This window comes from Bipolaris zeicola, assembly GCF_000523435.1.
Source record: "Bipolaris zeicola 26-R-13 unplaced genomic scaffold scaffold_46, whole genome shotgun sequence".
NCBI classification, from domain to species: domain Eukaryota; kingdom Fungi; phylum Ascomycota; class Dothideomycetes; order Pleosporales; family Pleosporaceae; genus Bipolaris; species Bipolaris zeicola.
In genome coordinates, this window is record NW_006912095.1 from 36,999 (window position 1) to 51,631 (window position 14,633).

At 49.6% G+C, this 14,633-nt stretch overlaps 6 protein-coding genes across 6 annotated transcripts; 3 read left to right on the top strand and 3 right to left on the bottom strand.

Annotated features, from left to right (window-relative positions):
• Nucleotides 1–1,850: 1,850 nt before the first annotated feature.
• COCCADRAFT_25025 (uncharacterized protein) lies at nt 1,851–2,294 on the top strand (the record flags this gene model as incomplete). The annotated part of the gene is made up of 1 exon (XM_007712557.1): nt 1,851–2,294. The coding sequence occupies one exon, from the start codon at nt 1,851–1,853 to the stop codon at nt 2,292–2,294; it is 444 nt and encodes a 147-aa protein (XP_007710747.1).
• Nucleotides 2,295–2,797: 503 nt separating this feature from the next.
• On the bottom strand, nt 2,798–4,015 carry COCCADRAFT_92120 (uncharacterized protein; the record flags this gene model as incomplete). Its single annotated transcript, XM_007712577.1, has 1 exon — nt 2,798–4,015. One exon carries the CDS (start codon nt 4,013–4,015, stop codon nt 2,798–2,800), a length of 1,218 nt encoding a protein of 405 aa, XP_007710767.1.
• A 960-nt stretch (nt 4,016–4,975) lies between these two features.
• On the bottom strand, nt 4,976–7,664 carry COCCADRAFT_35486 (uncharacterized protein; the record flags this gene model as incomplete). The annotated part of the gene is made up of 3 exons (XM_007712578.1): nt 4,976–5,714; nt 5,795–5,869; nt 5,986–7,664. 3 exons carry the CDS (start codon nt 7,662–7,664, stop codon nt 4,976–4,978), a joined length of 2,493 nt encoding a protein of 830 aa, XP_007710768.1.
• Nucleotides 7,665–8,229: 565 nt separating this feature from the next.
• On the top strand, nt 8,230–10,031 carry COCCADRAFT_92150 (uncharacterized protein; the record flags this gene model as incomplete). The annotated part of the gene is made up of 3 exons (XM_007712579.1): nt 8,230–8,389; nt 8,511–9,511; nt 9,603–10,031. 3 exons carry the CDS (start codon nt 8,230–8,232, stop codon nt 10,029–10,031), a joined length of 1,590 nt encoding a protein of 529 aa, XP_007710769.1.
• A 594-nt stretch (nt 10,032–10,625) lies between these two features.
• COCCADRAFT_92104 (uncharacterized protein) lies at nt 10,626–11,769 on the bottom strand (the record flags this gene model as incomplete). Its single annotated transcript, XM_007712580.1, has 2 exons — nt 10,626–11,460; nt 11,546–11,769. 2 exons carry the CDS (start codon nt 11,767–11,769, stop codon nt 10,626–10,628), a joined length of 1,059 nt encoding a protein of 352 aa, XP_007710770.1.
• A 605-nt stretch (nt 11,770–12,374) lies between these two features.
• COCCADRAFT_92105 (uncharacterized protein) lies at nt 12,375–14,177 on the top strand (the record flags this gene model as incomplete). Its single annotated transcript, XM_007712581.1, has 1 exon — nt 12,375–14,177. One exon carries the CDS (start codon nt 12,375–12,377, stop codon nt 14,175–14,177), a length of 1,803 nt encoding a protein of 600 aa, XP_007710771.1.
• Nucleotides 14,178–14,633: the final 456 nt, after the last annotated feature.

Here is a 14,633-nt window from a genome sequence, read left to right on the forward strand (position 1 = left end):
GTGTGCAACGGCGCCAACGACTTGCGTGAACAAACAGCTTATGGCTGAAAAGGACCATTGTCGCTCGGCCCATCTGTCGTAATCGAGAAGGTCTAGGAGGGCAAAGGGGATGTATTCCATTTCCAATTGCCAATAACGACTCATGCCGGACGAGACATAGTTTAACGAGTGCGTTGCTGCGATGTTAGGGTGGATGAGGGTGTGGCCGATCCAGTACTCGTGGTGGATCCGGTCTGGAGTTGTGGAGTCTGGGAAGAAGCGCTTCAGCACTGTTGCGGATGAGGTGGAGAAGAAGACTTGGCCATCTGTGCCCTCCCCGACTGTGTTGTTTTCTTGGAGATTGGGGGCTAGCTCTGGGTAGATGGTGTTTAGGTCAGCAAGACCGGGGTTGCATTGCCATGGGATGGAAGATGCTTGGGATTGTTTGAGGATTGAGAGGATGAGGATGGCGCTGAGTGGGATTGAGAGCATGATAGGAGAAAACAGAAGAAGCTGGGTTCGGAAGGAAGTAACGATAGCGAAAATGTACGTCGGTTTAGTGACTATTTCGAAGCTGGTCGCAGCTACGCTCTAAGGCGATTAGGAACTACTACTACTCCATTATGCATACCACAATTCGTCATGATGCTGAGCTTGCATCGACTACAGACTTCCATTTGCGAATCTCACACTATAACAGGGGTCTGTGAGGCTGATTCATAGTATCCTTGCATGGATCTAGGCGGAAAATAGAAAAAGCCACCCGCATTCAGACGCTTGAATAGTAAACACAAGCTTCACAGCACACAATAAGCTCACGCTACTCTGTGCTGACTAGGGATGCTGATGATTAGGTTGCGCTGTAACAACACCCCCTTGTAATCAGCTGGTTATCAGCTACTACTTACAGCTGGCATGATAGTTTCCAACCTATGGTGGGCCTCGCCGTTGAACCTGGTTAAATGTGCACGTCTATCAGAATCCTATTCCAACCACGTCGCCGTCCTCCGGCCCGAATACGATGCTGGAAGAGCTGAGCTTCAAATGGAGGTTCAGCTTATATTGCCGTCAAATTATCCTCAGAACTAAGCTTTTCAGGGTAGGAGAATGTGTGAGGCTGAGTGACAACCGTCAGCACGATATCTCGGAAGGATCGGGGCCCCCACCACCGTGCAACTGAGACTAGGCCTAAAGCGGGAATTTAGCATCGCGACATCATGAGATTGAAGGCCTAACCGGATATTGTCATCTCCGGAATCGCGCATACCGCCTGAAAACTAGCTATGCATATAGTTCACTGTAGTAATTATCCGCATTGAGAAGAGCTTATCAGCTACGCTAAGCGGTATAGGAAGCCACTCGTGTGTCGGTTTGTAGAGTGCTGCGTAGTCCTCTGTGATGGCTGGATTTACATGCTGTATGCAATCCAACGAATATCTCATAGGACTAGAGTATGGGAGCTGATAGAAGCACTGTCATAACATGTATCTTGCAAAAGCCCTTATCACGAAGTGAGCAGGAAGATCGAACATCTCAACCGATACAACGACACATATGCTTTCAGCATCAGCACGGATGTCGTCATCACCCTTGATCGAGTGTAGCTGGAAGTCGAGTAATCAGTTTCATCCGGAACGCTGTGCAGAATAGCCGATACGAAGGCACTCAGTCCAGACGCTAGAATAAGTAGCGTGCATGTTACCATCACGGTATCCAGCTCAAAATAGAATATAGGGAAAAGAGAAGTATATATTCAAGTCGAACACCCTGCCAGAAGACTCAAAACTCACAGCTCACTCCTCGCCTCATCTACCTCTTCTTCCATCTCGCTCAGTGTAACCTCACCAGCAACCATCTCCTCCACCTTCACCATGAAGTTCTCCAGCATTGTCTTCCTCCCACTTCTGGCCGGCGCGGTTTCGGCTGCTGCTATTCCAGCTCCTGCTGTCCTCGCCGAGGTCGCCGTCCGTGAGGCTAGCCCTCCCCACAAGACTGCACCTTTCAAGGAACGTGAGGCCAGTCCTCCTCACAAGACCGCACCTTTCAAGGAGCGCGAAGCAAGCCCACCCCACAAGACGGCACCATTCAAGCGCAGTCCTCCACACAAGACTGCCCCGTTTAAGAGGGACGCTGTGGAAGCTCCTTGGAAGCGTAGCCCACCCCACAAGACTGCTCCCTTCAAGCGGGAGGCTAGCCCCCCTCACAAAACTGCTCCTTTTAAGGAGCGCGAGGCTAGTCCCCCTCACAAGACTGCCCCCTTCAAGAGGGACCCCAGCCCTCCCCACAAGACCGCACCATTCAAGCGTGAGGACTAGGGTGGCTCACCTTACAAAACCGCTTCCTCTAGGCGCACTGCAGCTGCCGGAAAGCCACACAAGACTAACTCTTAGCCGAGTTCAAGATATCGTTTTCAGTTCAAGCTTCAAGATGTCAAGGAATAACTGGAGGGATAAAGGCTGAGGGGAGCTATTTTCATATCACATAGATGAGCAATGAAACATATATGGAGATCTTCCGAAGCGGAGTTTTGAATTAGTGATGTGACATAGTAGCTCCTATATATGACAACCACTTTGAATCGTATCACTGATACAACTGCGTTATATAACGCCTAGCCCAGATATCTCCACCAGCCGTAAGCTGTGCAATAACCGCGTAATGCAGCGCGAGAGCCAATCCATATTCGACTCCTGTTTGCTCACTCATAGCCCAGAACCCATTGAACGGACAAGCTCCATGCTCTCTCCCCAAAAGTGAGAGATATCATTGCCAAGTACTGTAAATAATGCGGTATGAAAATTTCACAGCGTCCGAAACTCTACACAGTAATGTCCCGTCCCATCAACCTCAACTGTCCAGTAATCTCTTCAGGGTTCTTATCACCGACTTCGCGCTGCAACATCGGCGTCCAGTCAAGCACCAGATTGCGCAGATAGTTCAGGGGAAACGGGACGTGATGAAAGAGTCTGCCGACGAAATACGCCGATTCGACCATGTGTGTGGTGTGTGCTAGCTGATATGCTTCATACCGCTCTAGCGCATTCGCAACCGCGTTTGTGTCGGAGAGGTCAATCTTGTATAGACTTTGCGCGATGAAATATCCGTCTGAGATGGACATCCCCGCACCGTAAGCTGCGTAGGGAGAGGTAGCGTGGGCTGCGTCTCCGGCAAGACTCATGCGGCCCTTGGACCATTTCTTGAGTGGGACTCTGTCGCGGATTGGCCACATGGTGACATCTTCCGCTGGGGTGCTGTCCACTAGTTCACTGAGGGGCCCCGGAAACCTTTTGGAAAGCATCCTAGCACGGCTTTTGAGGCTTTCTTCCACAGGTTTGTCGTCAGGCCATGACTCGACGAACCACCACTGGAGGCCTTTGCGGCCCTGGCTTAGAAGAGGTCCGTATGTGCCCTGGACTTGGGGGTCGTGGGTGATGACGCATTCGTTGGGGATGACACCATCGGCGGTGTCAAAGGTGAAGCCGCCGATAACGTGGAGGTCATGGTTTCTTCGCGGACTTTGACCCCATAAGTGAGTGCGGACGGAAGAGTCGATGCCATCGGCACCAATGACGACAGCTGCTTTGACGACAGTACCGTCTCCTAGCGTCATCCGAACACAATCGCCAGTGTCTTCGAATGAAGTCACTGATTTGTTGAACTCCATGACGCCCTCAGGGATAGCTGAGAGCATTCGCTTGTACAGATCCGGTCGCAGAAGCCCAAGAAAGCCGCCGTCATATTTCTCTACGACATCGTCCGCCAGCCGTACTGTAGCACGTACATGTCCACTGGGGTTCCGAAATGTGGTTGCAGGCGAGGCAGCTCCGAGATCCGTAGTATTCACGCCCATGCACTTGAGGGCGTGTATGGCCGGTGGCCATAGGTTGAGAATGTTGCCTGCTGGTCTGGCATAGGGATATCGTTCATACACCTTGACATCGATGCCGGCTTTGATGCATCCGAGTGCTATTGCCATACCAGCAGGCCCGCCACCAATCACCACGACTCCGACGTCGAATTTGGCGTCTCGTGCCATCAGTCCAACACAGTAATGGTGAATGGAAAGATTGCTGGAATATTGGTATGAAATCGATAAGGGCAGACACCCGGGAGGATCAAAAGAATAATACAAACGATGGTAAGACCAAGAGATTTATACAGTCTTTATAATAAAGACTGCTTCTTGTCATACTAAATCATACTAAGCTGCACCATCTCTCCTCTTTCCGAAGGATCAGGATCGGGATGTGGCGACCCCATTCCCCAGCCCATGAATCTCCAACAAGCGACCCCGCATTCTTCCAGGTAGCTCAGCCTCTCCTGCATTGCCGAGCCCAGATAAGACGCGTAGCCAACATGCGCGTTATGCGATGCCAATGGGCTGAGAAGCTAACGAGTTGCCGATGCATGACTAGGGTGGGGTTGGATTGGTCGCTCAAAAAGATCCCGAGCTGACGCATTCACGCTGGTTGCCACCCCATTCCAGTCTTCGATAGATCAGTAAGATTCTCGGCATTAGAGGCTCCAGCTCTCCACATTCCGACGTGCAACAAGGTAATCACAGTGGCGTTTGAACTAGGAGACGGTGTCTAAGCTAGCAACAGTATCAGGATTGGAGTTTGAATTCCGCAGCCACGTGACTCGATAGGCAGCGCCGGTAATCGTATTTCTGTAACATATGTCAGAAGCATGCTACCGGCGAGCCCACAAATATGCTTTTTTGATTCTTTAGTACAAGAAAAACTGGTGCACACTGTTCTTTTGTCTTGCGATCATGCGGTATTGAACGGTTAGTTCTAACGTCCAGCATGGGGAACAATGCACCTCGATGCAGAGGTTCCGGTCGGCATCTTTCTTAGTTAGACCCGGGTTAATTAACTCCAGCCCAGAAAGCATTCATCGTGCATGCGCACAGATATGACCCCTCACACTAACCCTGTCGTGAGCGGAACCCGATGCAGAATTCAATAGCGCGTTTGAATGACTACACGAGGTCTCATAGCTGTATTTGGGGCTCATTGTCCCGGCCGTCTAAGAGCTGAGAGAAGTTGGCCCAATTCCATCCGAGCTCATCCATAATCATCGGAGAGCTATCTTCAATCCACCAGTCTGAACAGGCCAAATCGTTGTGACTGTCAAGGTTACTCATCTGCCCGGTTGGAATTGCACTAAAAGTCTCTCCACTGCCATGAGCCAGTGAGGAGCCATGCTCTGGAGCTTGCCACAGGGGATTCCATGCTGAAATTGGAATCTGTTCTCTATTGGTGAGCTCTGGTGGAAGTGCAGAGCTTTCAGCTTCTGGTCGCTGCGATGGTCTTGGTCGATTATGCCTGTGAGATCCTGTAGCCGCTGTTACAAACGAGTTTAGTTTGTTGAGAGCAAATTCGAGCTCTCTGTTCACTCTGCCCAAGGTGTTTGCATCCTTGACTGCAAGCGCTGCAGCTTTTAAAAGCTCGCGGTCCATGGTTGTCATCCTTGAGTTTTGCCGCGTCACCACGAACACAGTCAGAGCGCCCATAGCATGCAATGGACCAGCAAGGCTCGGGAGTACAGGATATGTTTGATTCTCCGATGATTCCAGGAATAGACGCAAGATCTTGCGCGCTGAATTAGCGGCTAAGCTCTGCCCATTCCGCACGGCATACTCCCATGGTTCGTCCTTTGCAATGACATCGACAGAAAGGCGAATGGCCCTCTCGCTTATGAGAAGACTATTGCGGGTTAAAATGATCATGCTTTCGGTCAAAGCCAATGTCAGCATCATATGGTCTTTTATTCAAAATCTTTGCTACTGAGAAAGGTGGTATGTACGTACGCTATGTGATATTGCATTGCAATGAACGATGCAAACGGATGTGTTCTGGAATTGAACAATATATCCATAATCGGGCTGTTTATACACGCATGACGCATTAGCTTCAAATCTAAACCTTACAGCCGCAGTATTGTGGCGGTTATGAGCATTGTGATGGGTGCAAATGCAAAAGAAGGGGGCCTAGAACTTACCTGTAAGAAGACGGGCAAACATCCGATGCCCAACTCATCAACCTCACACAGGACAGACCTATTGTCCGGACCTTTTCTCTTATTAGGTCTGTTACATTTTCATCATTTTTGTCGTCCTCCTTCCGGCTAACCTGGATGCATAGTCTGCCCACATCGCTTAGTACCATAGCCAGACTCAGAACGATATCGCAGATGGGATGCTGTAGCCGCTGCTGCGACTGATTTGTCGAATCACTATTTTCCATTCCATGCTCCCTGTCCCTTAGTAGACTGGAGTCAGGTAGCAAGTCCGGATAATCATCTACAATGAGTGACGCTCTGCCGAGTTCAAAAGAGAGAAATTTCTCAAATGAGAACACACTCATCCATACATTCCGTCTTTCTTCTCCAAGCAGCAAGTAAGGTGATTGTTTCGGCAAGCCTAGCGAGACAGCCATGGAAACAGCTAGGCTCATTGTATGTCCCGCTGCAGCCAGATTCTCATGACATCGTAGCGCCATGGACAATAGAGTGACAGATCGAAGGGCATCAACCGTGCTTTGTTGTATTATCAAGCCAAGAAGGCTTTGCGAATACTCTAGACACCCCTCAGCATCAAAGCCAAGATCTCGGTTAGGCTTTGAGCTATGACCGAGTATCATGACGAGATACACCTGCATTAGCACTGCGAGCCCGTACTGTCGTGTGAAAGACTTGGGACCATTTGCGTATGCCATATGAGCTGCATGTCTGATTTTGTCTGGCTGGAGGACAGGAAATACGATGTTTGGGCCCTCGAGAAACCAGTCAACCAAGGTTGATGATGCTTCCTGTTCTGGGAAATCCCAAGTTCCCAGAAAACCTGGCAAGACCGAGTCTTCTTGTGTAGCCCCGCCATCATTAGCTGGGTCGCTGTCGGGCTGTTCTGCTTGACGAGGACCTGATCGAGGGATCTGGAGACGATGACGTGCGAGATCTAGCCAGCTGGTCATGAAGTCGAGAGACGTGTTCCCGGAGTCAGCGTGTATGATAGGCAAACGAGGTCTGAGCTCAGGTCTATCATCATCACCCTGTGTGATACTAGAGCGGTGGGTTGATGTACCTTGAGCTTGACGTCCGGGATCGCTGCAAGGCGGATTCGAGATACTGGCGGCGTTACTCTCTGCTTGTAGCGGACCCTGGGTACTAGATAAAGTATTATTTTCTTTAGCAGTCGTTCTCTCATTTTCATGATCTTGTTGTCGCCGACTTCGGCGAGAAGCGGATACACTTCTCCTATTTTCATGAGTTGGTAATGTTGATGACGCGACTACACCTCTCGAAATTGAATTGGAATCAATTCGATCTTGTCTCGCCGTCTCTCCTATCTCACTACGATGCTGCGATTTACCAGCTTCATGCCGCCGAGCATCAAGCCATGGTTGACGGCGGTTTCTGGTGACGCATTGAATTCCGGCGGCTGAGCAAGCATGGCACGACGGCTGGCCCTCATCGCAGCGAGTTTTACGCGAGCGACAATAATCACAGGCGAAGTTGATGCGACGTCGTTTCGATGACGGTCCTGGGTTGTCGCCGCTGGTGCTGTAAGTTGAGGTCGAGGGCGATGGTGTTAAAAGATGGGAGCCAGTCACCATGGTCGCGACTGTCGCGGCTGGCTCGTTGTGGGCTGCGCTATGCGATCGCATTGCCGATGAGGGCATGGTGATACCGAACCGAGTGACAGTCAATGATGCCGATGATGCAGAAGACAATGTTGGGAGGTGATATGTCAGTGGGTACCTCGGCTCGGCAAGTAAAAATGACTCGTCACACAATGTAGTTCGCAGGTTGAAAGGCGGGGAAGCCAGACACGTAACAGACTAACGCTGACAGATAAAACACTTGCCGGGTCTGGAGCGCTTGACAAGACCTCAATATTATGATCCTCCAGGTTTTTCCCCACACCCCAGATTCAATCTGATTCAGATACAGCCAGCTCTAGCTAGCTCTGGCTTAGTTCACCGTGATGTGGAGGCAGTGTTGATTGCAATCTGTGTACAAAAGCTCCAAGTTGTTATACGTATCTGAGATGGACGTCTTTTGGACCAAAAGCAGCCTGGCCAATCGTCGACACCACACCGATTCGACGAAGACAGGTCGTCTGCACCACTTCAAGAAGGGTGCTTCGAAGTCATTTATTATCTATCTGTCACTTGGTTCTTTATTGTGCCTCCGAGGGCTATCACAGCTTCCCTAATACCTTATATCGAGGAAAGGAGCGCGATCATGAGTAGATTGGAGGACGTGGAGTCGAAGACTCAGGTTGAGTTCGTGGAGAGTTTGAGCGACAAACCTGGTGACCCGGCCACTACTGATTATGGGACTATTAATCTTTTTCAAGATGGATCTATTGTTCTTGTCCCTACCCCGAGCAGTGATCCCAAAGGTAAGTTTAGAGTGCCTAATCTGATTTACCATCTTGCGCGCTCAACCTAGCAAGTCGTGCTCCTACAAGGTCGTTCGGTTAATCCTCTCAAGTTCACGCTGACATTCCATTCTCGCTATAGATCCCCTGAATCTACCGACTTGGCACAAGTACCTGATAATTTTCCTTGTCGGAGTATACAGCGCTATTGCTGTCCTAGGAACCTCTGGTCTTGGTGCTGTTATGCCCTCAGTCATGAAGGCCTACCCCAACGATGATCCGGCCCGCGTAACCGATCTCGTGACCTATCCAACTCTCTTCATGGGTATCGGTAACCTTATATCCATGCCTCTAACGCTGACAATTGGTCGCCGGCCTGTCTTCCTTTTTTCCCTGCTCCTTCTTATCATCACTGGCTTTTGGTGCGCTTATTCCACCAGCCTCACCAGTCACATTGCTGGCCGGAACCTCTTCAGCATGGCGGCAGGCCAAAGTGAAGCTCTTGCGCCTTTTATCGTCGAAGAAATTCATTTTCTCCATGAGAGGAGTAGCAAGCTGTCGTGGTTCATTGGCGTCCAAACTGTCGGTACCGCCGTCTTGTTTGTTATGACAACATACGTTGTCCCGCCTTTTGGCTTGAAGTGGTGGTATCTCATCATCACTTTCTTGGTCATCGCTACACTCATCCTTTCCATCTTCTTCGTGGTTGAGACCATGTACGAACGCAAAGTAGATGAGCATGACGGCGCTCCAACCGATGAGAAGCCCATGGCTGGCAAGAGACGCGAACTTCGACCAGATATCTACGGCCCACGCTCTCTACGTCACAACTTGAAAGTTTTCCACCACAAACCAATCTGGTCCCGAGTGACTGACTTCTACATTGACACTGGAAAGGGCTTTTTTATCCCTACCATATTCTGGATTCTGCTCTTCAACGGTGCTTTCTTGGGCGTCTACATCTACCAGGCTTCTACGTTTGCTGTCATTCTCACACAACCGCCGTACAAGTTTGCCTTTGACGTGCTCGGATGGGTTCAGATCTTCCAAATTGCGGTTGTCATGGTTTTAATCCCACTCTTGGGCTATGGCACTGACCGCTTCTCCAAATGGATGAGTAAGAGAAGCGGCGGCATCTTCAAGGTATGTCCGGCTCCCTATGCCTTGTTCCTGTAACCTTCCCGCTTGTGTTGACGAATTTTCGCTAACATTTTGGGTCCTTGTGCCTTGTTAGCCCGAGTTCCGACTTCTATCTCTTATATTTCCAACTGTAGCAACAGTGTTGGGCTGTGTCATCTATGGCCAGGCTGGTGCTCATCCTTTCCAGTACCACTGGATGGGAATTGCAGCCCCCTTTCACATGTGTTATCTGGGTTTCTTGACTGCTAACCTGATTGGTATCACCTATGCGGTCGATGCTTTCCCCCAAAAGGCGGGTGCCTTGCTAATGGTTATCTGCGTCGGTCGAGGGTTCATCTCTTTTGGTCTGAGTTACTCTACTGTTCCAGCCATCAAGGCCACTGGCTATGATGGCGCCATGAATATTTTAGCTGGTATCATCGGCGGTCTCATGGCTCTAGGTATACCGATTTACTTTTTGGGCCCTCGCATTCGCAAGTGGGCTGTCAGAACCTTGTGGCCAGGGCTTACTGAAGCGAAGTAGGGTGGTTCGCTCATCTAATTCGAAGAATCTAGATAGCTTAGCAGTTGCTTGAAATAGCACAATTATCCATATGGTCCTTTCCTTGTCCAGCTCTTCTTCCAGTCCTCATGTATAGGAAAGACTCAGCCTGGGCCAGGTTTATTCCTGTAAATATGCCATTTCCACGCCCCATAGTATAAGGTTGATTATTTAATCACGTAACTGAGTCGCTTTTGAATGTCAAATATATGCTCTATCCGTGAGAATGAGATTGAATAAAAAAAACTCGACTTCTCACTTGTTAACGTGTTGTACGAAAATGACGAGAGCAGGTTAATAGATGCTTTTACCAAGGAACATATGCCTGTATGTAAAAGGAAAGATAGTTATACAAAAGTAGCTTTAATATTTCTTCAAACCTTCCACATTGATGTGAAAGCAGTTTTCCCTGCAAGGATGACTACTAGATTTACAATATCGAATCAAAAGACATAAATACTCGACCAGTCGAACTTTGTTAATAGTTGTCATTAATTGGCCATGTGGCTGATAGGTAGTCTAAAAGTTAAAAATGCATCATAAAAGCGTCGCTTGGACCCAACCCCCTCTTCGAGATCAAGCTGACAATGTCCCGATATATGGAATTCCTGTCAATTCAAATCCTCGCTTTGACAACTCTACAGGCTTCCTCGGCTTACCCGTGTTATAGGGACAGGGTTCATTATTACGGATGATAGGTAACCCACCTACGTGCATAGCATTGGGCCAGTGAGTGGTGCTCTGAGTTGTGTAGAACGCGTCCTTCTTCCGCAACAGGTCCTCTTCCGAAGCTTCGGCGACTGGCATATAACATGTGTATATGCAGAAACGCGGCTTGTCGCCTGTTGGGCTAAGGTTGTAGTGAGGTGTGCGGCTGTCCCAGAGGAGAAGGTCACCAGGTTCGGCGTTGAGTTTCACCCACTCGCAGCCCTTGTCTTCCAACCATTTCATGCCTTCCTTGGTGAAGCCGTACCATTCTTTGGTCCACGCCCAGATCTTGTTGGGCTCATCCTTGAACTCCTCATGAAATTTCTCGCTAAGAAGATGAGCGCCCTTGCAAACAATGAGGCCGCCATCGTTGTCCCCATTGGGGAGCAAATTTACAAGCCCTTGCAAGCATCGGAAACCGGGCTTTTCCGGATCTTGATCCTGGTGTGGCCAGGGATTGTTTTCCTTGAGGTCTTTGCGGTTGGGGAATGCCATGTTTGTTCCGTCAAAAGAAACGATAAGGTCCTTTGTATCATACGCCTTCTCAAAGGCTCCAACAACTCCCGGCTCCTGGCGCACCGACCACGCGAAGGTTTCGTGTGCAGTACCGTATCCAAGACACATGCCCTTCTCGTTGATTATGGGCATCTTTGATTCCACAACGGTCGATGGGTCATCGCGTTTGAACCCCAACCCGCCAGCACTAACAAACAACGTGCGATTAGCTTATGCATATATTCAACATGGGCCTGCTTTGCGCATGGACTCCCAAGTGCTGGTTTACTTACAAGTTTTCAAGCCAGGACATCATCTCGTCAGCATAGCCATCCGCGCGATCACGAGGGATGGCACCTTTGACTACGACGTATCCATCTCGAATGATATCGTCACGCCAATCACCATACACCAGCCCCTCTTGACGGAACAGTCTTTTTGGACCGGATGGCCGAGGTTTGAATTTGGGCACCTCAACCGGCGCTTCTGACACTGTAGTTTGAACAGTAGTGGACATGATGTCGATGTCGGAAAGTAAAAATGATAGGAACGAAACTAGTTTGTATTCTGTTGAAAGAGTGGTACAATGTCTCTGTACTTTTACTGTCTCCTATGACAACCTTCGCCTTTTCGTCTTATATGGTCATTTTTAGCAGCTTCTTGTTTCAGTCTAGGTCTGCAGGTGACAAGAACGTGATGACCGACAGTTACCCCTCACAGTTGAGGAACAGTGATCGGTTCGGTTCGGTTCGGGATACCATTTGCGAATAATTTCCGCTAGCCAGAAGTGGAAGGATGTGGGGTAAAGAGAGTTGCCGATGGCGGGGACCCCTGCATCAGAGTATTCGCTCGCTCATCAGAATTAGTTTCTCCCACACCATTGTCAAGGTCAGAATCCAGGCGTGATAACTGGATGTTCGGATAGCGTGGAGTTCTTTCGGAGGCACATGTGGAGGTTAGTCCCGGTCGGACTTGACACCTCACTCCACATCCCGATTTGAGTATCCATTGGTCTTTCGAGACAGTATACTCTTAATGAGTGGGATACGTCTTCTTTATCTGATATTTCCTTTCTGAATCTCCTCTCTCTGTCTCCAGTCCAGTCTTTAGGCATCCAACACGATGCTTGTTAACCAGAATAAGTCCAGCTCAAATTTTGGAGTCGAGATTCCTATTGAACCTCTAACACCAGCCCAAGTTGGTGAGGGTGGTTATGAGGGTCTAAAACCGCGCAAAGAAGTGCTTCCTAAGGGCTGGCGACATCCTTCACATCCTGGAGCGAAGGCTTTGCCGTGCGATATCCTCGTGGAACATGATGTGGCCATCCCTGCAAGAGATGGCGTTACGCTTTACACGGATATTCTAAGGCCAACGGAGCCTGAATCTGGCGTCGCTCCCAAAGTCCCAGCACTCATTTGCTGGGGACCGTTCGGCAAGAAGTTCAACGGCATCGACTCTTTGCGATACATGACGCCGTGGAATCTTGGTGTTCCCGCAGACGCTCTTTCCGGCTTGGAGAAGTTTGAAGCTCCGGATCCAGCAGACTGGGTACCCAAAGGATACGCCATTGTCAATATTGATTCGAGAGGTGCTGGTGATAGCGGTGGTACCATGGTTATCATGGGCCAACAGGAAGCCGAGGACGGTTACGACGCGATCGAGCACATTGCGAAATTGCCATGGTGCGATGGCTCGGTCGGTCTCGTTGGAAACTCCCACTTAGCAATTGTGCAATGGTTCATCGCTGCCCTGCGCCCACCGAGTCTAAAGGCTATTGCGCCATGGGAAGGCTGTGGTGATCTGTACCGCGAGCAATTTGCACGTGGTGGAATATACGCCGGAGACCTCTTCGACCAGCTCATTGTCAAACACATGCTACATGGGCACGGTAATCTGGAGAGCTTCCGATTGATGTTCGAAAAGCACCCATTGGCCAATCGTTGGTGGAACGACAAGAGGCCCGATATGAAGAAGATCAACGTACCAACATACATTACTGGCACCTGGACCAACACAATGCACGGAATGGGCGCTATCAGAGGATGGCTCGAGGTGGACACTCCGCAGAAATGGCTTAGATGGCACCCATGGCAGGAATGGTACGACCTATGGGGAAATAACCAGGCCAAAGAAGAGCTCTTTTCCTTTTTCGATCATTTCCTCAAGGGTGCTGACAATGGCTGGGAAAAGACCCCGCGAGTCCGAATGGCTGTCTTGCGCTTTGGAAACAAGGAGCCCCAGTCATATGAGAATATCGTCGAAAAAGAATTCCCGCCTGCCAGAACCGAATACCGCGAAGCTTACCTTGGTCAAGACCAGAAGCTGCTCTTTGGCGATGCAGGCTCAAGCGCTACGTTGAGCTACAACTCCGAAACAGATGATTGCGTCACCTTCACCCATACTTTTCCGGAAACAACCCGAATCATGGGCCTTCCAAAGGCCGTTTTGTACATGTCTTGCCCGGATCATGACGACATGGATGTCTACGTTACTCTCGAAAAGCTGGACAAGAACGGAGATCAGATGATGAACCTCAACATCCCTTGGGGTGGCATTCCAGTAAAATCATTCGGCGAGTTCAAGCCGCAGGAAGCTACAGAGGTGGTGGTGTACAAAGGTCCATGCGGCATCTTGAGAGCATCGCATCGCGCAATCGACGAGTCAAAAAGCATGCACCCGCACTGGCCGTTCCATCCTCACGAGGTAGAAGAAAAGATAACTCCCGGTGACATCGTCCGTTTGGACATTGGCATATGGGCTATGGGCATTGAATTCGAAGCTGGGGAGAGTATCAGAGTCGTCGTGGGTGGACGCAATAGGTGCGTGAGCAACTTCGGGTCGCATAAACATGTCAAGAATCGCGGAAAACATCAGGTCCACGTCGGTGATGAGCATAAAAGCCATATCGTGCTACCATTTGTGTAAATTATAGCTAGTCATGTATAAGAAATACACACCGAGATCTTCTTTCTCTACCTTTACGAAACTCTTCATAACTTTGCTCCAACATTGGATCGAGCCATCTCGTGCGGCGCGTTCACGCTCATGATGCTGAATGAGCTACTGTTGCCGACATATAGTTGGGTGGGCCTGATGCTTTACTAAATTGGTAGTCTGGTCATCGGTCACGAGGGGGGAGGTAGATTGCCCTTCTCCCCTCCTGTTTCTCTAAGTTAGATTGACTAGTGCTGCATCTGAGTGTGTGATCTTTCTACATTGCTCGCGAATAATACTAGACAGATTAATTACATTGACTTCCTACGTCGTCCAACCTTAGCGGTGCCTCTCCCCTATCTCTCCTTCGCGCATTCGTCATCAAAATTATCTTACTATCCACGCAAAACCACCAGTTGCGATAGAACGTGTCACCTATTTCCCAGC